The sequence below is a fragment of the Plectropomus leopardus genome, chromosome 14, assembly GCF_008729295.1.
Source record: "Plectropomus leopardus isolate mb chromosome 14, YSFRI_Pleo_2.0, whole genome shotgun sequence".
Lineage (NCBI taxonomy): Eukaryota > Metazoa > Chordata > Actinopteri > Perciformes > Serranidae > Plectropomus > Plectropomus leopardus.
The window spans coordinates 25,272,394-25,298,370 of record NC_056476.1 but is presented as its reverse complement, the minus strand read 5'-3'; the positions used below and the strand labels follow the sequence as shown (position 1 = coordinate 25,298,370).

General features: G+C 39.4%; 2 protein-coding genes across 2 annotated transcripts in view; one reads left to right on the top strand and one right to left on the bottom strand.

Annotated features, from left to right (window-relative positions):
- Positions 1-13,391, bottom strand: part of trappc12 (trafficking protein particle complex subunit 12) — a 46,069-nt gene extending 32,678 nt beyond the window's left edge. The window contains exons 1-3 of the mRNA XM_042500384.1: positions 13,357-13,391; positions 11,550-12,875; positions 8,627-8,743 (exon numbers count right to left, since the gene is read on the bottom strand). Of these exons, the coding sequence (XP_042356318.1) occupies positions 8,627-8,743; positions 11,550-12,866 (1,434 nt within the window). The 5' untranslated portion in view covers positions 12,867-12,875; positions 13,357-13,391. The remainder of the gene's footprint in view (positions 1-8,626; positions 8,744-11,549; positions 12,876-13,356) is intronic.
- Positions 13,392-13,572: 181 nt separating this feature from the next.
- The window catches only part of eipr1 (EARP complex and GARP complex interacting protein 1), a 69,662-nt gene continuing 57,257 nt past the window's right edge, over positions 13,573-25,977 (top strand). The window contains exons 1-2 of the mRNA XM_042500795.1: positions 13,573-13,749; positions 13,969-14,052. Coding sequence (XP_042356729.1) covers positions 13,708-13,749; positions 13,969-14,052 — 126 coding nt within the window. The 5' untranslated portion in view covers positions 13,573-13,707. The remainder of the gene's footprint in view (positions 13,750-13,968; positions 14,053-25,977) is intronic.

Here is a 25,977-nt window from a genome sequence, read left to right as displayed (position 1 = left end):
GGCCACACAGAAAGGATGATTGTAGCTTACAACAAATGTAGAAAAGAATAGCACAAAATGTGTTTAAAGCGTGAACATATACACAGAGCACGGAACTGAAACCCGAACCCAACCAAAATGTCAAGTACCGAATATGCGCCTCTTAAATAATGGACATTAAAAATCATTAAGAACTGGAATCGATAAGCAGAATTGGAATCGTTAACCTCCAAACGATACCCAAACCTATATGCAGAGCGCTTGATACACCTGACAAGTGAATACAGTCACACACATGAAAGATGACACACATAAGCTCACATGTCAATCAAAAAATCTCAGAATCTATATTATTGATCGGATGTCTTGACAACATCGAGCTGCACCAGGCTACACTTTTAATGGCCACATGCTTACTGACATTCCCACTTCCCCCGTGTATGTATGCGAGTCAATGTGTGTGTACGTTCTGCTTGTGCACATCCTCATTTTCTCAATTTCAACTTCCCCTCCCAGCTTAGTGAGCTACATCACCCACGACAGCTTTGATCTATGAGTTTGTTTGATCTTAGAACTTTGGATATTTCATAATTTATTGGTAAGTAAATCACATGAATGCAAGTAGATGGTAGTAGATGGAGAAGGCAGATGGTGTCTGATTCATTCATCAGTGGGAGTGACTCAGTCAATGATTATCATGTCAGCAAAGCCATCACATGGAGGCTGCTCTGAACAAGACCAAGCAGAGCTCCTTAATAGGGAGCAGGATTTGTTGGCTCCACACTGGGTGATGCAGCGAGTAGAGATCTTGTCCTTCAGCTAGTCGCCCTGGGTTCAAGGCTCTGTGTTGGCAATCACCAGCCTTATTGAAGTGTTGTTGAACAAGACACTGAATCTCAATCAGCAGAAAGAGAGCTGCTCTGTAGCCGACTCTGACCTTTGGACTCTTGGTGAAAAAGAGGGACGTGAAAAGAGAATTTCTTTTCAGGGATCACAACTATCAAATTACACGGGTTTTCCTAGTTTTAAAAGAGTCTTTGATGTGGCCCAGTGACATCATGTGCTCATTTGCGGCATGATCCATGACGTGAAATATATCATGGTGGCTTAATATACATCAAGGCTAATTCCAAGCCTTTGTAGACATTTGTAATGCTATTAAGAATCTAACATAAGACCATAGGCATCACTGATAGGAAAACTTCAGTCCTGTGTATCTGCATGATATGACTTGATTTTATGGCAATTAAAATTTGATAAATATGTAGTTTTTTTTTGTTTTTTTTTAAAGATGACTTTTGGGTGTTTTTCTGCTGTTATGGGGACAGAGCAGCTTAAGTGTTAAAAGGGGAAGAGAGATGAAATGACATGCAGCAGAGGGCAGCAGGCTGGAGTCGAACTTGTGGCTGCTGTGGTGTGGACACTGCCTCTGTACATGGATACCCACTCTACCAGGTGAGCTAAAAAAAGGTAGTTTTGACTTTAATAAAGGTGTAGACTGTAAGAACAATAGATGAATCTGCCATACAGTCACCCATTAATTTGTGAGCCACTATTTTGAAGCCTCAAGTACAGCATTTCGGCCGTTACCATCTTGGTTTTTTGGAGACAGAAGTAACCAAATTGGGAGAAAGGCTGGTGCTGTGGAGGAGCGAGGTACTTAGAAGCCAAGGCCACTATTAGCAGACAGCCTGTCATTCAAAGCATTCATCTCTTAATTATGCGCAACTTTAAGCCTTCGTCATAAATGTTGAAATTAGCTGTAGAGACCAAACTCGTTGTATGGAACTGGCTGTAAACATGTTTATTTCTGTGGTAAAGTTGGGCATTTTAGCATGAGGGTCTATGGAGATTGACTTACTCTTGGAGCCCGCCTCAAGTGGCCACTTGAGGAAGTGCAGTTTTTGGCACTTCTGTGTTAGCAGCATTTTTCAGCCCCGAAAATCGCTGCCTGGATATAAGTAAGCATGACTGACAGCCATGCTAGCAGCTCTATGAGGCGGCACAGCTGAGCTTTGAGCTTAATACTAAAGTCAGTATGCAAACAATGATAAATGATAATTAGCAGGTAATATTTACACTAAGTTTATCGTGTTGGCATGCTACAACATTTGCTAATTAGCAGAACACAAAGGACAGCTTAGTCTGATGGGTGCGCTATTAGTTTTGCAAACATTTGATAATAAAGCATAGGCTATGTAAGAAGAAAAGTTTGACCTGGTGGTGGTGCTAAACCACCACCAGGTCAAACCACCAAAATTAATACAACTCAACCAGAGGGGGACATAAATGCCTGTAACAATGTTTGTGGAAGGTCAATTTTTCGGAGCTTTTGCACTGAGAATAAAGGTATCAATCACATTGGCTAACACAGACATCATACCATGTGTTGCAAAAGTCACTAATTCGTTAGAGATGCAGAGGACACTGACATGAATGATTATTTACTAAAAGTAATTAAGATGATAATCAAGAAATCAAACCAGAAAAGTTTACATTAGCTCGCCACATTCTGAGGTAAAACCTGAGTGTGTGTGTTTGTATGTGTGCTTAGGGCCAGGTGAAGCCCTTTTCTACCTCTGTATCTCTCACATACAACATTGCTTTCTCTCTCTTCCTTTGCTTGTCATTCCTTGACATCTCTCCTGTAGGCATACATTACCTTTCTGGCTCACTGTCTCTCTCCTTTCTTTTGCCTCTTGCTCCAGGGAGCCACCCACACCAATTGGCAGACGGCGTATGATCCTCTAACACACACACACACATACACAGACACACACACAGACACGCACACACACTCACCTACACCATATAGTGCAGATGACTGCAAGCTGAAAGTACCATCTTGTGTGTGTGTATGTGTGTGTGTATATGTACACCAAGTCCAGAAGGCCCTTGAAATATGCACAGCAGTCCCATGCATAATACATGGGCACAGCAGGAGAAAAGAACTTGTGAGCCGAGTGGATCTCCACCTCTCCATCTCTCCACTCCACCCCTCCCCTCCTCCTCTCCTCTCCTCTCCCCCCTCTCTCCATCACACTGTCTGCTGCTGCTGTGCATATGTTTTAAATAACAACTGTCTCTCAGGGTCATTTGTGGGTCAGAAATTATGATGGAGGGAATGCATGAGGGCTGGAGAGATAGAAAGATAGATGGCAGCGGGAAAGGGAATGAGGCGAGACTGCACGGTCACAAAGAAAGACAGGCATTTTTATGCTTGGCAGAAGAATAGCAGAGGAACATAAGATGAAGAGATAGGAGACGAATGATTCAATGCTTTCAGTCAGCTGAGGCCTGACCACCCAGCAGTTTCAGTAGAGTCACTGACTGTCAAAAGGTCAGAAGAAACCACAGGATGTTGAGCGGTGGTAACCTACCAGCGGTTTGAGCATTTACCTCCGGAAAGTCAGCGGTAATGTTCTCAGAAACTATGCACTGCACATGCACATGACCAAAAGTCACTGATTCAGAAACTGGAGAGGCTGCTTTAAAGGGATACTTTGCTGATTTTCAACCAGCTCTGTATCATAACAAACTGGATAGTATGTGTACATAAACTTTGTTAAACTTCCCTCCAACTTACCAGCACCCAAAGCTCCCTGTTCATTTGCCAGCAAAACAAGGTCCCCAGGGACACAGCTGTGCCTTGCTACCAATTTTTTCAAGTGGCCACTCATGGTATTGCAGCCAAAAAAATCCTCTGTCGGCCAAAGAGACGCTGTCAAAATGTTGCCAGAAAACTGCTAACAAGGTCAATTACAGCTCTTTCTATTATGATTTTTTTGACCTCTGAAGGTTTTACATTTGCAAAACTTTCCTTAAAACCATAAAAATTATTTAAAAATCCGTAATGTCATTACAACGTAAAGTCTACAAGCCAAACAAGATGTCATAGATTGAGTAAGATACAAAAAAAACACATACCAAAGAAATAAGCCCAGAGCCTTGAAACATTTTTTTGGCATTTTCACAGGAGAGAAGTTCCCCAGGATAAAAAAGGAACCATTCCAGGGTCTGGTATCTAGATATTATTACACATCTATGAGCCAAACATGTCACCAGGTGGACTTTTGCTGGCTCTTGGGCTACTACTCCAATTAAAGATTGTACTACCTCATTTTTGAAAGCCCGCTGCTGCCATGAACATATAAAGTATAGAGGCCAAACTCTCTCTCTCTCTCTCTTTCTGTCTCTCTCTCTCTCTCTCAACAGGAAGTTGGTGCCACACTGTACTATGAAAAATGGAGGGTAAAAGAAAAATTATCTCAACATATTTGAGCTTACTGTTTAATTGTAAAACAAGATTGTTCCCTATATTGTTCTTGGACAAGCAACTCGTATCGCTTCACTTGGTAGTGGGAGTGTTTACGGCACAGTGGTTTCTGGTAGTTGGATGTTTTCTTTCCCTCACCTGAAAAACGAAGCCAATACGGATACCGACCTTAGTATTAAGCCAAAAAAAGCACCTGTTTACATATTAATAAGGCTTACACCTGGAACATACTGCCTGAGTGAGCAGCGCATGAATGTCTCGGAACCTGCTGTATTTTTTTCCAGCGCCCATGTTAACAAGTTAGAACACCACACTGCCCACATGAGCAGAGCGAAGTCAGGCACATCTCATCCGCTTCTCAGCTGCGGCACATCTGGAGTAACGGTGTCTCGCAGCACACGGGCGGTTGACAGCAGAAATAGACAGTGAAAATGGTGTTTTGAAGCATATTGACTCTCAGATTATGCAGTTTCAGTTTCTCCATCTGCCACAGACATAAGGAAATACGAATATCTGTTTTACTACACCTTTCCTGTTTAAGTTTCAAAACAAAATCCCTCTGACCACGTTTTTGTTGACAGAATCCCTTCAGCTGTTGACACAAGGCATTTTATTGTGAAATATTTGCAGGAATGTGTTACTGACAATGCAGGAGCTTACACGGCTGCATAAATGAGTAGAATATGTGCTTAGTAGTCTTTTATCTGCTGCATACACAGCCTAGTTTTATGACGAAAAAAAACAACAGTAAAATACATTTTTAAGTTCTTGAGTGTGTGGTTGCTGTCTTTTCTTATTTAACCTTTAAAAACAATACTCATGATTATCATTATGGATGTTCAAATCATTTCTTTTGGCCACAATTCCAATCTATGTCCTTTAGTATTGGGTATCTTTTGAAACTGAGTCCTACCCCAAACTAACAATTACCTAAATGTTGTTTGAAATAACAGCCTGAGCCTACTTCATCTGGACCACCTTAGTACTCACAAACTAATTACTTCAAACACTGGTTAAATGATGCTAAGTTTATAAACTGTTGATTTAATACTAGCGAAAGTTTAACTAGAAGGATGCAACTCTTGAAATCGAGGTGACAAGATCAGTTGGAGAGAACACATGTCACTGTGGAGGAGTTGTTGGATCTGTAAAAACACTCAGTCCACTCTAATTGTTCAGAGGCTTTAACCAGACCACAAACAAGTTTTGCCTTTGCCTGCCATCAACTTACTCTCTGAATTGACTGTAATTAACGACAGCTGATATGACCTGTTACTGGAGATGTCTATCATCTCAGCCGCTAAAATCGACGGTCTGCAGCGGTTAAAACTGAGAAGCTGCTGTTTTGTACACTGATCTTTGCTAATGAGACAGCGATTCATTACTGTCAGAGTTTAGTGAATTCTGCCAACTCGAGTGTCAGAACAGAGTCAATCACTGGCGCAACCAAATCATTTTTCACACACACGTGAAGGAATACACACACTGCAGATCCCGGCTACAACACTAACAGGCTGAGGTGGACAAAACACAGTAGAGTTCAGCAAAGGAAAAATCGATTTTGATCAGCTTTATTTCAGCTGACATAATCCATTACACTAAAGCCCCAAAACCGCTCCTTAGGGTGAGCTTGGGACAACTCTAATCATTATTATTTCATCAATACACCTTATCTAGAATTATAAGAAATACTGTATTTTTCATGTCCTCTGCCAGGTACACTACAGTCAATGAACCTGCACAGCAGCCACCGCTCACTGAACTTCCTACAGACTACATGTCATGACTCATGTTTCACCTTAACATTTAACATTGCCCTTAACCATCCTTTGTGATGTCAAGACATCAGATTCATATGCCGTCCAAGAAATAAAAAGTGTGCAACCTGGTCATACAGTCATTCAGTAATACGTAAGTACAAAAGAACTCTAAAGCAACAACAGAGCATCCTCTTGATGGCTGCTGACAGCACTGTTGAAACAGGATTGTAGCAGCGAGTAAAAACAGAAACTGGTAGTGCTTCTGTGCCCTCTAACAGTTTGGTTTGAAGTTAGGAAAATTTTGATACAAGGCTAAATTTGTAAAAATGTGTACCCTGCCAACCTCTGCGTACAAAGAGGCAGTGGAAAAAAGGGCAAATGCCAGCATGAGGTTTGATTTGGGGGCTCCACAATTGATGATTTGAATCATCTATGTCAAGGAGCCCGCCCTAATTTTGGCTCAGTGAACAGCTTAAAAGTGTGTGTGATGGAGGCTATGTGTCTTTGGTGGGGGATATTTGTAGTATTCTTGACGGCTGGTGTGTGAAACTTGTAAGTCTAATTTTGACCTGCAACTGATTGCAGGCTTTGTTTCTTTTTTGTTCCATGTGAAATACACTCTGTTGTTACTATTAACATACAATTTTACTTAAACATACTACAAAGCTGTTGAGTTAACAATGTCCTCTCAAGATCCACTTAAGCTGAGCCCAGACTAGAAGGAACCAAACCGATTTTGAAATTGGTCTGCTTCACACACATATGGAGAAACTTCACAGACAATAGTCTTTATAATCTTGTACATGCACACATGACATGATTTGAAAAGATCACACACTTCAGCATATTAATACGATTATTATGCCAGAAGCAACATGAATGCACCACCTCACCAGGTCTGGGGAAGCAAAACAAAGACTGTCGTGGTGTGACAACTTGAGGTAATGTTAAAGATATACTACGCTATAGGCTTGGGCGGTATTACGGTATACCACGGTATTTAGAAAACCGGAAGGTATGTTTTTCCAATACTGTCATAAATACGGGCGCTCCTCTTTCTGTTAAACTCATTGTATGCAGTGCAAAACATGCACCACCACAGCTCAGTCTCCGGTCTCTACTGGTGGAACAGGCAGCTGAACTGAAAGACACCGCGACACCTGGTTGTGCAGGGATAAGTTACAGGACTGTAAACAGCCTGTGGCCAGCAACGGCAAAGAGAGACTGTGGGGATTAACGACATGTTGTTTTTTTTTTAATCTAAATGTGTGAATTAAGGATTTATTTCCACCAATCCGGAGCTGGTGATTGTTGGAATAGTGGACTTGCTAACTAGATTACTAGCAAGAGTAACCAAGATGGTTTGGGTTAGTTTGACTTTGCCGCGTAGCCCCGCTCACTTGTACCGGCATATACCATATACAGTTGTGAAATTTTAGGAAGGTATGAAATATTACATACTTCCCAAGCCTACAGATAAATGTATTTTACTGATTATAAACATGCTCAGCAGCAAAAGTGAAAATAAAAAGCCAACCCCAGAGTCACTCTTGTCTGGAGTTTAACCTTGCTGTATTTGCCTTTTTTGGGACTATGTCTCTTTGATTCCTGCTGCTTACAGTCAGGCATGTTGTATTTTTTTACAGCCCCAACCACACCTGAGTGCTGTGGGGATCCACACCCATTAACATCCTGACAACAGAAAATAAGAAAATAAAAGAAAAAACAGGCAGAGGGCAGACACTGCAGAAAAATATGCCACCACACACTTCTAGTGGGTCATTCGTGATGATTGAGAGGGATTACATCTGCACGAGCATATATATTGTTTTTTTTTATGAAAATCCTGTATAGTATATGTAAAGAATATAAAGAAAAAAGCAGAAGTTTAAATAAGACTGGATGAGAATATGGTTGGGGAGACGTATTCCTCAGTGAGAACAGAGACTTTAATCGTAAGTTTTAATATCTGTCAACAGTAGTATACTCACTAATGTTGGCCTCAAGAGATAGACTGGAGACTATTACTTGCTCCATACTCATGTTATCATAACCGTTATTATCTAGATTTTAAATCCTAAATATCAAACATGTTTAAAATTACCAGAGCGGATCTGTAAACTGTAAAACCAAAACCAAGTAAAACAAAAAATAAATTCCTGTCTCCAGTTGTCGTGAAGGGTAAACCAGAGATAAAGTTTTCAACTATACTATACAGCCTTCAATGAGAGATGAAGATAACTCAGTTGTCGTGGTACCGAAGATGAAAATAATGAAAACGTTGAACATGACACCTAAGCAAAGGTACTCTGCTGATGCAGACAGTATGATTAACTTGAAAACTCTGGCACAAAGACATGAGTGGACCTTGAGTGGGCATCATTTTGTCCACAGCAATTTCCAGGGTCAAGAATGAACTGTCAAGCTAAGAGGTTCTTCCAACTGCATGCAGATCATGCAAGGACAAAGTCAATGAAAAATGAGCACCAAAGCTCAAATAATGATGAATCTACTACAACAGTAAAGGCACTGACACACAGTGATTTTCTGCACATCAGAGGTGAACATGAACAAATTAGTCATACATAAGTATGTACGGTGAGTGACTTACGATGAGCTGTTTGAGGCCTGTGAAGGACTGTTCCACAGAGTTGGCGGTGAGGACCTGGCGCTTCATTGCAGCTGGTTCTCCAAGGAAACGAAGCATTAAGTCTTTCACAGCGTCGCCCTGCAGCAAAATGCACACACACAGCGAAATTATACATCATGCAAAAGGCCGTAATGGATGTGCACAAGTAGGAGACCTGAAATTTGTCATGCTGGTGTTTACACAAAGACCCTGAGTACTACCTGCAGGATTAAAAACATCAGCTCAGTACTTACTCTATGTTAAATGAAGTGGATTGGGGGAAAAAAAAAAGAACTTGATCTGGACAACCCGAGATCTGGACAGAATTAAAATCAATAAAACAATATCAGCTCAAACAGGAGCGGAACAAAGAACAAACTGCAGAAATTGCTATCTTTAATCCAGCTTTAGAGTGGATCTAATTTGTTTGCTGAAAACTGACTCTTAGTGGGCAAAAACACCAAGATGACGGAAAAAAGTCCTTGATTTTTATTCATTTATTCAAGCAGGCATTCAAACACACTGAGGGGATAATGAACACAATCTAAGCTGGGAGGTGGACGTACACCATAAGATTCAATTGAATAAATAACTGAATTGATGTTTCATCAGAGTTGTTATTACAGATAAATGTTACTGTTGAAGGAGCTCAGAGGATGTTTATGAGAAAAAAACATGATATGCTGACACAGGAGCAAAGGAAGGGTGTGTTTATGTGTGTGTATAGTAAAGTAAAGCAGTAAACTGTCTCTCCATGCTATCTGTTGTGCCAGAGCAGGAGACTGAAACCGCTGACTTTCTTTGCCAGACAAAAGAAGATCATAAAATGGTAGAATTTGTTCAAATAAGAATGATTAAGGTGGAGCCTGAGGCTAATAAATGTCTTGCCATAACTGATCAGACGTTTTTTTTGACAAATTACTGCAATCTTTTAATGTACGAAATGAGCATAAAAAATGCACAAAAAGTGCCTTGCAAGTGTTTCCATCATTGGCATCAAGGTTGTTACCTTGGGTCCTCGCTGTCATAGAAAACGTGTCAAAGCTTTCTTATCAGAACCCTAGTGTCGTTATGATGAGCTGATCATCGAAAATTAATCAGCAACAATTTTGACAACCAATGTGGTTATTTAAAGGTCCAGTGTGTAGGATTTAGGGGAATATAATAGGAGAAACTGAATATAATATTATTAGTTTTTTGTGTATAATCACCTGAAAACTAAAATGGTTGTGTTTTCATTAATTTAGAATAAGCCACTCATGTCTACATAGGGAGCATCAGAGTCCCCCAAATTAAACTATTATTTTCCTACAGTAGCCCAGAATGGACAAACCAAACACTGGCTCTAGTTAGGGCCAATCGTGTTTTTGCATCTGCCTCTGTAGCTTGCAGCCCCTCTGCGATGAGAGCCTCACACAAAAACACTGATTTTGTAAGGTGAAACTGCTTTTTTTTTTAGTGTTTTTACCCAATTAAATCACCTTGTCTGTTTGTTTGGGAGAGGAGAAGACCTCTGTGGATAATTCAGCTCCTCGTAAAAAAAACCCTGAACGTCTGGATCAAAATTTAGGAGAGTAAACATTAAGTTATCAGAGAAAAAAAAAAAAAGGTGAGCACAAATTTGCAGGTTCTGGGAAAGCAGGCCCATCTGCTGTGAGCCAAACAGGGTAGTAGAAACACTGATTTTTAACATAAGACTGCTTTACTCAGTGATTTTACCAGCGTAAATCAACCGGGCCAATTGTTTTGGAAAAGAAAGAGACCTCTGCAAATAATTCGGCTCCTAGAAAAAAAACCTTGTCAACACTGTAGGAACTCTAATCAGTCTGTAATCTTTACCACTTAATGCCACTAACTCTCCCTAAACCTTATACACTGTTTCTTTAAACAAGAATAAACCTGAATATTTTCAGGTGTGAGAGTCTAAACTTTGATGATTTTCTACTTTGTGTGGTTTTTTTTTATAAATTTAAATTAAATTTGGGTTTGGGTTTAACTTGGATGGCTGTTCTCTAAGTGTGGCCATGGGCTCTTAAAACTTGGAATAGGTATTATTGTTGATTAATTGCCATGTAAACTAACCACTAGTTGCAGCCTAAATATTGTAGTAATGATAACAATTCCTGTTTCAGATATCAGCTGTGGAGACAATGCAAGAAATATTTTTTTTCTTTTCTTTAATTTAAACAACACAGTTTTGTGTAACAGTGACTCAAAAACACCATTTCATTATATAGGATTCAAATCAAGCCTTGTTTTAGTAGTGTGTGTGTGTGTGTGTGTGTGTGTGTGTGTGTGTGTGTGTGTGTGTGTGTGTGTTAGGAGCCAGACTGAATCTAGCAGTAACAGCCATATCTACCCATCTTAGGGCCTGGCTAGCCAGCCGCTTGGCCTCCTGCTTTTACAATGCTCATTACTGGCTCCTAAGAGACAGAACATCAATGCAATTTCACAGACAGCAATTTTTTTAAGTGCAAACTTATTGCTTCGCAAAAGACTGATTTCTTTAAAAGCAATGGTCAAAAAGGAGGAAGCAGAGGCCAAGGTATCTTGATTTTTTGTGTTCCCTAGTATGGCTCAAGTACCAAAGACAACAGATCCTACATATCACATTATGCTTAATATATGCTTTATTAGAGACCCCTTTTATGGTAGGGCCTATAAACATCAAGGCTCTTTTGGGGGGGAATAGAAAACATAGGATCATATAGATGTCAAAGCAGGCTGAGTACACTTCCCATAATAAGTTAATTGAATTTCAAGTTTTACATTGGTGAATGTCCCTTATAGCATAAGGCATCCATCCCCTGCATCTTTTCCCATTTTTAAAAAGGAAAGATTGCTCCCAGAGCTTTCTAAATACATGTTGTATGATAAGAATTTACTCTGTATGTGCGTGTCTCACCTGAAGGTTGTCAAACTTGAGTCCAGGCATGGTGAGTCTGTTGGTCTCCACATAAGCAGGGCTGTACTGCTGAGTAGCCACAGAGATCAGCGCCTTCCTGGTCTCCTCAGATGGCAGCCAGGCATCATGACGCCGGTCGACCTCACTCAGGCTCAGCGCTGTCGCAAATGGATCATCGCTGCCAGAAAACACAGCCTGGAGCTGGTTAAAGGGCTGGGCAGCTGGGGCAGGGGCTTGAGTTGGAGCTGGGGCTGCCTGGGGTGGAGGAGGCTGGGGCTTGGTGGTGGCTACCGTAGGGGCAGGACTAAACACTGAACTAGGGGTAGGAGCACCTGAGTCCAGAGGTCCTCCTGGGGTGGAGATGGAGGAGGAAGTGGAAGACAGCTGGCGCTCAGGGGTGGGGACTATGGGTGCTGGGCTGGGACCAGGAGGGACCTCAGCATTTGGGTTTGAAACAGAGATAAAGGAGGAGGGGACGGTGAAGGAATCAAAAAAGTCAGAGGCTGGATTGACCTGTCCATTGTCAGTGAAGAACTTACTGAGGCTGGGGCTGGGCTGACACACAAGGGGAGCCGTCAGTTTACTGGGGGTCACTACCTCATCATGTCCTCCGCCACTTCCCATGCTGAAGCTGGGGGACTTGATGAGGGTGGGCTGGAAGCCATCGGGCACCAGAGACTTCGGCTGGGTGCCCTGGCTGAATATGGTGCACACCGGCACAGGTTCGTCTTTTGGGCTTGTCCCTTTAACTTCTTGTGGTGCTGGCTCCTCACTTTTAAGATCAGATGGGCTCTGCACATTTTCTTGAGGTGAAAGAGAGGCTGTGACCTGCTCCTGTGTGTCGGTCTGCTCCTTTGTGTCCTCGTCTTCTTTTTCCACGGAACCGTCTTTCTCCTGCTCTTCAACTGAAACTGTAATCTCAGTTGTATTCTGTCCAATTTCACTGTCTTCCTCTTTGTCGCCTGATGTCTCTTGTGCATTCTCCTCCTCCTCTCCTCCATCCAGAAAGGAGTCCATGGGAGCTACATCGTCCTCCTCGCTGTTATTAGGTGAGTCAGAAATCATAACACTCTCCATCATCTGGTCATTGAGCTTGTCCATGAGGCTCTCCGAAGGTGTGGCGCTGCTGTCCTCCTGAGGGGTAGCGAAGTCCCCGCCCAAGTCGATGCTGTCCTCCTGGGGAATGAGGTTTTCTCTGGAAGGGGTCTGGCTGGTGGCTGGCTCTGGAGGGTCTGGGCCGGGGGCTTCCTTGGTTACATCCTCCACTGTAATGTCCAAGGTGACTGGCCGCTGAGCAGGTGCCTCCCCACTATCCATATTACTGCTCTGGACGATTTAACACAGGGAGAAATAACATTAACCTTTTCATGTTATGCCAACAGTAACAGACTGATATGCTACATGTTAATTTACAACACTGTGCAGCATCTTTCAAGTCATTTCCTGTCATTCAAAGCAAACACTTTTTTTTACAAGCTATTATCGTCAGCATTAAACTACACGTACAAAGCATTAGTAGGCTTGATGCCGTTTATTTCTGCTTAAAGTGCTGTCACGAGAGAGCCGTCAGCCGAGTTATCAGAGGCTTATTGACGGTTTGTTTCTGGCTAAGTTGCTAATGCTACATTAGCCAGTTGGCTATCGTAAGCTAACTTAGCTGAGCAGCTGGTTGCAAATGTAAAACAAATGCTCGAATAATGCTGTCCTCGCTTTGAAAACCACGAAACATATTAATGTTACCGTGCTATTACGCCACAACGTAAAGACAGACAACAAATAAAAAACGAATCAGGGGAATATTTCTCACCTTTCTGCAGTCTGACAGATACAACTCTACTGCGCATGCGCTGATCCAAACAAAATCCACATGTACGGTGGTCCAGAGCAGACAAATTTCATGTCGACGTCTCTTTTAGTATTCTCGACTTCTTCTACGTACTTAAAAAAGACTACATAGAGTCGCAAGACTGTCGTTACGCACAATTTTAGTCGCACGCTTCGGTTTTTACGGTTTTGAAATCGCGGAAGTAAAGCTGTTGTGTTGTGTTTTGTGCAGTACGTAGCACAGTTACATTATATTTATGGTGCTTTTATCGTAACACTACGTCTTTACAAATATACCAGAAAACTCTGACTCTGGCAACAGACACGGCACAAAATGGAGGACGACGCTCCCGTTATTTATGGTCTCGAATTTCAGGTACTGTCACACCATTTATTACCATTTACCTGAGTGGAAACTACCTATATCTGTGCTATTCTGTTTTTCTTGGCTACTCCGTCACTCCGTTCGCTTGTATATTGTAGTGCTGTCTGTTATTGTAGCAATTATCATTTCCCCATTAAATTATTGCATTATTTTTTTCTCATAAAAACGTTTTTATATGAATGAGCAGTCGTGTTATTTTGTGTGTCCTAGGCACGAGCTCTTACTGCCCAGACAGCTGAAACTGATGCCATTCGTTTCCTTGTGGGCACACAGTCACTGAAATTTGACAATCAGGTAAGAGAGTTCATGACAGACATCTCATATCATTTAAAGACGGATGGGAAGGAAGTTATCTGCAACAGGAGGAAATAGAGTAGGCGTAAGTATGTATGTATGTATGTAGGCATATGAGGCTGCACAGAGTTTTACTTGGACTATTTGTTGCTAACGTTGATGAGAGTAGAGCTTTTTCTTACAAGCAATTACAATATTGATATTTCAGAAATATAATTAATCAAAAAGTGGGTAGAATAAACTTAATTATTTGTTTATGTGAAAGGAAGCGGGACAGATAAACATTAACAGTTACAGAAGCATTGTCAGACGTGCTAGCTGAAGCTATTTTCCAACGCCAGTGCCTTGATGGGCATTGATAGTTCAAGTAATCATTTATATGATGTGTTACAGTTTGAAATCTAAAGAGTGGTCCATATTATTATCAAAAACAAGAAGAGCTATCTGTGACATCTATGAATCAGAATCAGAAAGAATCAGAATCAGAAAAGATTTATTGCCAGGTATAGTTAACACAATACGAGGAATTTGTTCTCGTGGTTTGGTGCAACATAAATATAGAAAAAAAAGAAAACAGATAAAATAGAAGATACAAATATAAAGTATAAAATATAACAATATAAAAGGTACAAGTCTAGTATTGATATTTACATTGAAATTCACATTTATACACACATTTATGTTGTCATCAATATCAATTTCTAGATACATACTGATACTGAATATTTGAAATGATTTCAATACTTATTTTCCACACTATCAGTACACTACCAGCTGCGCTTTTCGCTTTCTCTTATACTACAGTCAATTTGCTGTTTTCTGTTACTAACTAAGAAAAGAAAAGTCATTGTTGTCATGTTGTAACCTTGTTATATTACAACAAAAGAAAAAATACAAATTTTAAATTGTGTGCCCTCAATTTCAATTTTTCCCATGATATCCAAAATGCTATTGAATTTTGATATTTTTTTTTTCCAGGTATTGTCTCAAAGGTAGGAATTTCAGAATCTTGATAGCAGAAATTACAACACAAACAAACATGATAACACACAAATAAACCAACAAAACAGAGTGCAAAAACATTTATAGCATTATCTTAATATACAAATAATAACTAGTCAGTGTCATATATACAGTTCTGGGGAATCTGCCTTGAGCTGTTAGGTAGTGAATTGGAAAGGGTTGTGTCTTTGACCCTTTGAAACCTGAGCAAATTGGCTGGATTTTTGTTGAAAAAAAAAGAAAACAAAAACATGGGGGAAAAAACTGGATTAAGGTGCTTTAAAATTATAATAATTCTGTAACACAATTTATAATATGTAATTATATTATTATAAATATATTTCATTCCTGCCCTTTTTCTTTTTTTTTTCCCTTGACATTTTCCCTAGTTTTTCTAAAAAAAAAAAAACTATTTTCTAAATCTTACCAAGTTGCTCTTTTTTGCCATTTTTGAAGAAAATTGCACAAATTTGCTGCAGGCTCGAAGGTTAAAATTTTGAAGGGCTTCTTAAAGCAGCAAGAAAAGTGGTGAAAAGGGATAAGCGAGAGTGCAGTTTGTTAAAAATCTTACAGCATTTAATTACACAACTTCCTTCTGATTTACGTCAGGTAGAGTGGCTGCATGATGAAGGTTAGTTTTGAAAGTGTTAAAAATAGGGGAAGCAGGGGTGTCGGGTGGCTCATTGGATAGAGTGGGCGCCCCATGTTCAGAGGCTGTGTCCTCGCTGCAGCGGCTGCAGGTTGGATTCCAGCCTCGGCCCGTTGCTGCATGTCGTCCCCTCTCTCTCTCTCCATTTCACACTTAAAACCGTCCTATCAATTAAAGGCAAACCCCCAAAAATATAATCTTAAAAAAAAACATTAAATATAGGTGGAGCTACATTTCACACTTTTGTTTGAATGTGTGTGATGTTGGAGTAATTAATTAATTAAGTAAGTAATAGCATTGTGAAAACTGAGTAGGTTATACTTCTTTTGGATATTACAATTATTAAATCTTAGTGTTTGTTTGTCCAGAAGTTTACTTGGCTGTAAAAGGAAGTAACGGCGGAGGTTGATGCCCGAGACCAAGAGGTTAGAATAAGAATGAGAAAAAAATCATTGCGTGTATAAATATCAGAGCTGTGCTAAATGGTAAGCAGTGTATAATTTGCCTAAAGGTTTGAAGATTAGCCCAAACAGTTCCACTAATACATTTTTTATGTGTTTTTCAGACCTTCGCAAAGAATCCATGTTACAGTTTAAGTTTTCTTTCCAAGGTCAAAAGATCTCAAGTACATAAGGGTTATTTGTTCTTCTAAAACTGAAATGTAAAGCTGTTTATTTAATCAATAGCAGATGATTAAATTCTTGTTCATAGTAGTATAACATGTAGTATAGAGTGAGAAAAGTCAGAGTTATTGAGACAGGATGAAATAAAGCCATGAATAACTTCCTCCAGGTCAGAGAGACAGACAGACTAGTTTTTGTATCTCTGTTAAATGATAAAAGCACGACCAAATAACCTCTTGCATCGCGTTTCACTTTTAAAATTCAGATGAGAGTCAAAGATGACTCTTAGGTTTCTGCAGAAGAGTATGATGCGGGCCAACATGATGACATGCAGTTGGAGGGGCCAATTAAATAAATAAATAAAAAACTCCTAACCATCACTGAGCTGGAGGAAGTTTGGAGTTAAACACTGAATTTTGGCATAAAACCTAAGACCTTGACCGAAGACCTGACAGCTGTAGTTTCAGTCAGGAGATTTATTTGTGGTCACCTTTGACTTTTTTCTTTAGGCAGTCAGGATTTAAGTGCAGAAAGGATGAGCTACGTTCTGTTAGGGTGTTGTCATACAATACAGCTTAATCCTGCAATTAGGAGAAAGTGCTTACAGCTGCTTGAATAGACCCAAATTGCCAAAGTGCACAGAAAGACAACAGTCCACTCCCTCCTGCCTTAAGAATATTTTATTCCTAAAGGAATTCCTCATATTTGAGATCTAAGTTTCACGGACTAAAAAGCATATGAAGTTTGAATAATTGCAAAGAGTGGCCCGTTGTGGTTACCTCTACAAGAAAAAAGATTTAAAAACAAAGTGCTTAAGAAGGTTCATATTGACAAATAAATGTTAAATATTCAAATACCGAATAAATGAAAAACCTTGACTCAGCATTAAAACCAACCACCTAAACTAAAAAGAATAATTAACAAGTATAGTATTTACAAATGGGCATTTTTTTCTGTAACCTTGTATTGCGGGTAAACTGAAGCTCATTCATTTTCTTTCTCCATTCATACTATTCATTGCCAGTCCTAAAGCAACACCTGCCAAGGCTGCCATTAAGTGCATATTTGGTCTTGAATAGTTCTTTATCTTTTGATAGGAAAATAGATAACACATATTCTGTTGTATTTTTCTTTGGTTTGATAGAGGGATTGTCTTTGTGGAGTGTTTATGTGTGTGTGCTTTTGATTCAAGTCTTGGGAATAGAATAGTTTAATTATTAATTAGTCTGACAATAACATTTTTGCTTAATCAATTTAGTGTTGAAACAATTAGAGTGTAAACAGTGAAAGGTTATTTCCAACAATTTTGATAATTGATTTTTTGTTATGAAACAATGCAGAATATTTGTTGCTTCTCAACTCTTAAAGGGAAACTTTGCTATTTTCAACCTGGACCCTGTTTTTCCATGTTTAAGTGGCTAATGAAGGTAACAATTTTTGAAATTGATCCAATATATTTAGTGAGAGCGCTACAGCCAGCAGCCTCAAAACAGGCTCGAATGTTACCACTAGGGTCAATTATGCATCGTTGATGTATGTCTGATAAAGGTTTTCTTTACCTTCCCGGTCTGTTTGTTGTCTTGCTCAAGGAGAAGTTTCTTTCTGAAATCTTGCAAGAGGTGACCTGTTGCAGGAAGACAACAATGAAAGCATAAGTGAGAGTTGAAGTGCCTGGAAGGATCTGTTGTGTTGGCGTACAGAAAGCCAAACTTAGTGTTATCTAAAAGATTCTTAGTGTCATGGCTGGATATTCAACTGAATTTTGAAAAATGTGAAAAAGTCAGCAGCATTTCAGAAAAAGACTTCTCTTTGAGTGAGACTCTGTCACACACACTTACAAATAAACTGGATCAAGCAAAATGTAAAGAAAAATGTTACATTTCTCTGTAGGGATCCTTTCTGTAATAGTGTCAAACATGTATAAGCTGCCCAGAGTGGTTACATTGCAGCTTTGTTGCTGCAGCCCTCTTGTTCAATGTTAAATTGTTGTCTCTATTAGTCACTTAGACACATAACATGGCAAAAATGGGATCCAGGTTGAAAAATACCAGAGTTTCCCCTCAGATGTGAAGATATCCTGCTTTGCTCTGATTTGCATTATTCTTAATGGAATATCTAAGCAGGACGAAACACTGTTACCTTGGGATTCTTTCTTGTGATTATTTTTTGCAGCTATATTCTGACATTTTATGAACCAAACAATTAATTCTAAGGGGAAATCAACCGAATAGTAAATAAGCACAGTGATCATTAGTTATAGCTTTAAGTGAATTAATTGTTTTTCACAAAATGTCAGGATATATTACAAAATGCCCATCATAGTTTCTCATGGCCAAAGTTAACATTATCTGTTTTTTTTCAGGCAACAGTTCACATTTGAGAATGTAAAACCAGCATCTCAAATGGGGAATTCTTTTTCTTGATAAAATGATTGAACTGCTGTCGTTTTCTAACTTAATTGTTCACTCTATGAAATATTCGAAAACAGTGAAAAGTGTGGCCATAATAAAAGACAGGAACAGGCTGTAAATTCTCATATTTGAGAAGCTGAAACCAGTGAATGTTTTTTTTTTTTTCTTGAATAAATTGATATTAATTAAAATGTGAATTAATTTTCTGTCAGCTGACTAATTGTTTAGGTGATAAGTGATTCATCATCTTTTTTATCAGTGGAAAATCAATGTATCTAGTTGTTTCAGCTCTATTTTGGGAGCACAGACATAAGACAGACAACCTCAGTCGAGCCCTCACACATAAGCTGCAAAAGCTTTGCTGTCCTTAAATGTAGTCAGATCTGTTGCATGTGCATCCATGATGTGTGTATGGTTTCTCTGTATGTCTGAGTGTTGGTCAGGGGGTTTTTTTTGGGTGCTGTGAGCGTGTTTGCTGGAGGAGAAGTGAGAGAGAGGGGTGTGTGTGCATGCATGCACATCTTGCAGAGGTCATTATAGAGACAGATGATAGAAACAGTTGGCTCTAAACGGGGGAGAAATAATTAGCTCTCTGAGAAAGAGAGAGAGTGTGTGTGTGAGAGAGAGACACAAAGAGAGATAGACACAGAGATATATTTCTGCCTTGAAAAAGAAAACGAGCCTATTTTCTGGCAGACTTCAGTGTGAAAACGGTCTGGCACTGAATACAGACGTAGTTCAATCCAAGTCTTGTGTAGCGAGTCTAATACAGAGCTTGTTGGGAATGGTGACAATGCATCCCAGTCGATCTGTGTGATTTCTTATTACACTCTGTCAGTAGCTTAATATACTCCTCCTAACACTTTCCTCCATTCTGGCATAAGAGAGCAGAGCTGAAACACAAGAAAACCAGTGGCTATTCTTCAATAGTAGTGGTAATCTAATCGTAGTACGGTCATTAGATTTATGTGATGATAAACATGCTTATTGCTCATTTATTCGTTCGTCCGTTTGCTTTAAGGCCATGGTAAACTGCATTTTTGTGATGTTTTAGATGAAAGTAGAAGAAAGTAGATTGCACTGTAAGTGGGGTACTACTCCTCCTACTAGTTAAGATTCTTATTTTTGTATTTAATTTGGATTCTGGTTCTACTTAATGTAGTCAGTGGTCTCTAATTTAATGGCAGCAGGCTGATGAGTGCAAGCAGAGCCCTGACCATATTGGAAATTCTCGCATTTTGGGGCCCACTGCAGAGTGCATGGTGTACAAGTGGGATTTTTTATTTAGAGGTGGTGCAAATCATAGGAAGTTGTTTGTTATTTTGGTGTACCAAATTGTGTGCCACTATCTCTACTAATCGAATTACAACTTCAAGGTCCATCACATGATGCCATGTGGCCAAACGGACTTTTTCCCATAGACTTACACTGTGAAAGAGACATTTTTTTAAATCTTCTAATACAATTTTTTGCGTATCACACCACCTGTGAAATGACTCATTTCCCTCCCTCACAATATAATTGTGCTATTCCTTTTCAAGTTGGCATAGGGCTAAACTGGAAGTAGGCAGCTCAGCCATTGGAAGTTTTTGTATACTTGCTCTCTCATTGATGCAAGAAGATGCTGGTAATTTTATACCCATGAAGTCGAACTTTTTTGGCTTCGTGCACCAATTAGCCACTTTCATAGGAATTAACAGGGTCTGTCTCCACTGTATCAAGTTCTTTTTATATATCAATCAGTGCGTTAACATGGCCATGAGTAAACCGTTTATGAGTTGGGTTTTAGATTATCCAGTTTATGTTTTTGAGCATTTAAACGCCATATTCAGTTTATGAGAGACCTCAATATGCTTGCTGGACTACTCCCAAAGAAACTGGGATGTACTGTATACAGGCAATAATAATAACCTGATTTCTATGTGCTCATGTAAACACCATATCCCGAATATGACACTGAATTCTTTCACTGTCATTGGCTGTAAAAGCAGGCTTGTACTGTGACCACCCGAAAAAGGTATAAGACTTTTTCCCTTTTTGTTTCCCTTGTTTCCTTCAGATCTGGTTGGATGACATAATGTATGACACTCTTTGTTTGAAAAATTTTACAAACCAACCATATGTAATAGATTATGAGAGAGCCCAAAATACATGGGTCATTGCGAAAGTGTAATCTGCAGGTTTTTTAAAGGAGGCACATCTCTTCGGCAAAAATGTTTTTTCTTTTGCAGCATTTGTGCAATGTGATCATGGAAGTTGCACCCATATTTTCGTCATGCTTTATTGTAGGGTTACGATTCATCATGCATTCATGCATTTTTTTTTAATTAATAGATTGGTCCAGCACAGTGTGGTATGTAAAGAATCTGCAAGATTTACTCAGTATAAGGCCTTTAGTTTCAATGGATTTCCATTACTTTTTGCTGATAGCTTATTTGTCATTTATTGCATGTTGTTTTACTCAAGTTATCAACTTTGAAAGCAAACAGAATTCAAACCGTTGTTGTTAAACTGTTAAAAGTATACTTCACTGACTTGTGATTTGTTTTCTGACATTATTATGTTAAAGAGCATCCAAAGCCATAAAATCTAATAGGGATCATTATTCATCTTTTAGGTTTTATTCTTTGAGATGACCCTGCATTTGAACCTCAGGTTCAGTCGGTGCAGCCCGTTTTATTCATGAAGCTCATTGTCTTTTCCACTCTGCATAAGTTTGCCGGCCAACGTTGGTTAGCTCAGTTCGTCTCAGTTTGAACTTGCAATGTGAAAAATCTTTTTTCGATGGGCATTTCAGCCCTGATGGCTTCTGCTGTATCCATAAGCCTGCTGGCCTCTCCACCTCCCATTAAGCATAATGCAGGGTGGAAATGTCTCTCTTAACTCGCAGAGCACCTCTCAAATCCCTCAGAGACCAATAGCTGGAATGACAAATAGGAGGGCACGTCGGCATGGCATTTAAGGCTGCTAACGAGATAAAGCGGCCGAGCTTGGCACCTCTCACCCGCTCGCTACTCCTCCGCCCCGCTTACTGTCATCTGTGCGGCTAAAGAGCTTTAGCGGAGAGGCCCCTGAAGTGGGGGGCCACGAGCCAGCTTGGCTTTATCCCTCCCTTACCCCCTCTTCCCAATCTCCCTCCTCTCCCCTTCCCTGCCTCGATTCCTCCCACCATCGGCACATAATTAAAAGTGCTGGGCTGGGTGCCCAAGTGGCTGAAGGCTATGAGTCACTCCCCAGGCCTGGAAGAATGAGGGATAAATCACCTGGGGGAGGAGGGCTGGAACTTCTCTCTCCCCTCACACCTGGGTTCATTCGGGGGGACCCTATTACCAGGCCCTCCAATTACCCTGTCCCGCCAGCCTGAATTTATTTGTACCGCTCCCCCACCACCATAAAATTATAACTTTGCGTAATAATTTTTTGCTCGATGCAGTCCAACCCAAGGTTAATAGCCGCCTAGCTGACTTTGAGGAGGCTGAAGGATGCTGCTGCTACGATGCTATTCTCCTCCTCCTCCTCACGCCCCCTCCTTTCATCCTCTTTTTCAGCCTGTAAAAGTAGTACAGGGAAGGGGAGTGGAAGTGCCTAGCAGGAGTTATTGTCCAGTGCAACCCCATTAACGGTCCCCCAAGGTGCTGTAAGTGTCTCTCTTATGGGAGAAACCGCCATTAATTGTCTGATCAAACCTTGAGACCCTCACTGTTTTACTGCATTGTAGGCCCTGAACTGCATTCAGTTGAGGGCCCTCATAGAATAGATTTCCATCTAATGAAAAGAACTTGGTAAGGAGGAGTTTCCATTAAGTTCTTATGGATAAAAGTTTAGCTTGTTTGTTGAACTTGTGTGCAGTAAAGTCTAGACAGCTGTTGATGCGTTTTCAAGAGCCGACGAGGCCTCAGCATTACACCAGGTCAGGGAAACTAAGTGTGAGTCTTGTAGGTATGAGTCTATTGATGTATAGTAGCTCAGGTGTAACTGTTAATCCGATATGCTGATGTATAACAACTCAATTTACAAATGACTGATATTGATATCGATATATCCACTTTATTTTCCCCACCTTTTTTTAGTGATCGAGTCTTTTCTGTCGTGGAATTAGCATCATGTTATGCATACTCTTACCATGATGGCCCACCAGCAGATGGAGACATGAAATACAATGCTTTTCAGTGTATGTAATATTCATTAATTGTGCAAAATGAGAAAAACACTTTAGCTTAGCGTTGCTGTCACTTTGTCAATAAATAAAATAAAATAAAATAAATATTGGTTTGTGATATCAACAGAAATCAGCATGTTGACTGATTCCAGTATTTCATTTTAAAGCCAGTGTTGGTAGATGTTGATGATGTGCAAATATTATTGTGCATACCTAGTTTGAATACAAGCATCTGTACAAGATCTTTGTCTGTGTAAAATGCAGTCTAAATTTTTATATAAAAAAAAACATCAAATCAAGGAGCAAGAAAAGAGGACTATTAGTTTCAGCAAGCATTCTATGTCTCATCTGACAGTTTAAATAGTATTTAAGTTGATAGCCAGCCCTAGGGATGGGCAATATATTATGAGAGAAGATATCATCTTAGAGTTTGCATATCATAATGTCATCAGGTTTGTATTTTCCTATTTTCTGCATCACAGTAAAGTGATTTTCTGAACTTACCAGACTGTTCTAGCCATTCTGTTATTTGCCTTTTCCCAGTTAGTCGTTATATCTACATTACTGATGATTATTTATTAAAAACCTCATTGTGTAAATAAATTGTGAAAGTACTTACAGTTAAACCTACAATATCATCGCAATATAGATATTGAGATTTTCTCTATATAACCAAGCCCCAGCTAGCCCTTTTACAGCCTTTTTTTTGGAATAACCAGTGTATAATAAGCATTGTTTGTGCTCACAAGCTAGCACAAAAGATTTCAGCTTATGCAAAAATTGAATTCCTGTTTATTCCACATAGTATTTGTGCTGTGTACTTCAAGGTTTCAACATAAGTTATTCTGCTTGATTCAAAAGGGATGCAATAAAACTGGAAACAAATACTCTCCACCCTTGTTATAATTTGCCTGCAGCTTCACTGTATTATATTTAAAAAATGCAAACCTCATACACAAAGAGCACATCAGAAATTCCAACACATCTGTGGGATTTGATATTTGATGGGTTGAGGGAAAAATCTGTTTTAAGATGTATCTTAAAGGAAATGTTTTTCATTTTGGGAAATAAACCTATTATATATTATGTTTTTATATCATATATAATATATTTTTCTTGCAAATTAGATGAGAAGATTGATACTTTACACACTCATGTCTGTGAGTAAAGCCCTTATCCCACTGGACAAAAAACCCACTAACATTTGGCCTTTAATAAGAAAGGTTAAAATCAGCATTCATTCCGGGGACAAATGACTCTGCAGTCATGGGTATTTATGGGCTGCAGCTCCGATCAGCAGTGATGGAAATACAACTCTCTGGTGGACGAGCTCATTTTTGCCCCTCTTACTGCACCATGCAATGACAAGCCACCACAAAATGCTGTCCATGTTTATCCAGGCAGGGCTCGAACATTGTTCCAAATAAGTTAGCACTGAGTTTGAAAGAGAGATTGAATAACTAAGAGATATGAAGAGATGTAAAAATAAAAAAATAAAAAAAATTTCATTGGCCTCCATGCTGCTTTCTACTTTTTACTAGCCAGTTTATCGGTGTGTTCGGGAGGTCCAGCATGACACACCAGAAAAAAATAAAATAAATAACAGAAAGGCTTGTCCTTTGCAGAACTGTGTACACAACTGCATTTACCGGCAATGGGGATGGACTCTGTTGCCTGTTTTTGGATAGATTTTCTACTTTCAAAGGACCTGCATTAACACACTAATATTGGTGGAGAAAGGGTATGGAGCCAAAGTTTGGACACAGTTGGCCTTGCTTGGCATAAAGACAGAAAGAAGAGCTATAGCAGCTATCTCCAAAGACGTAAAAAAAAATTTAAAAATCCCAGGAACGTCCCCTAAAACTATATTTTTACATTTCTGTTTTGATTGACAGATTGAAAAGTAAATCAGTAGTTAATCAGTTAGCTTTAGAGCTGCTAAGCAAATAGCCCTCTGGCTCAAGCTCTGAACACTCTAGAAAGAAAGAAGAGTATCTCCCAAATGTCTGTTTAAAAAATGCAAAAACACTTAATTACAAAATACATTGCACTCCTGTTGTTTGAACAAATGTTTTAATTAATTCGATAACTTCTATGACTGGCCAACCAGCAGTATGTTTTACAACAATTATGAAATAAAAGTTTTCAGGTAAAACATCAACAACAAATAACATGCTCTGATATTTTTGAGTATTTTTTATATTGTTTATTTAGTGATTTTTGAGAAACAAACAAATGTGTATCAGCATGACAAAATGAGGTATATACAAATATGTGTAAGCCTGCACAATATTTGCACACACATTTGTGCATCTAGGTCTAAAACTTTGCACAAAGACCATAGTTTTTGCTGTTAGACATTAATTGATAAACCCTGAATTAAATGTGTCTTTAAGAATACCAGAAAGGAAGAAATAGAAAAAGAAGAAGAAATAGATGAGATTGTGTCCTAAAACACACCTAACTGAACCTGACTTAAATCCTAGATTTGGAGTTTTATCACTCCAGTTCCCTGATCTTAGATGGGCCCAGAATGCTCATCAACCTTCCCAAATCCTTTAAGGTCACACAGACAACCTGTCCAAACTTCAGAAAACAACAACAAATCAAGCAAAAAAATTAAATCCATAACTTCCTTGACTGGCCAAGCAGCTACATTTTCTTCAACAAATATGAAAGAAAGGTTTTCAGCTAAAGTGGATGACATGTTTGATCTAAGTCCCTTTGAATTAAATAGCAAGAAGGTTCCTTATTGCATTTACCAGTTTGAATCACAAAGAAATCCATCACGGACAATCAGGAACACCATGTTCTCCACTGAGAGTAACTTTAATAACCTTTCTGATGCAAGGTGCAGCTCAAATTTTCTACACTATCTTTGTTGACCTTTCCAACATGTTAACACCACTGAGAATACAGCATTTGGGATTTTCACTCGATATTTGTATCTTTTTTTTCCCTTGAACTGTACTTTAAGACCGAAACAAAGTTACATTCTTCTAGCACTGAAGTAAAAATGTGTTTTCTATACTGCTTTTGCCATACTCATGACTGTCGTACTTCATTCAACCAATAAGTTGC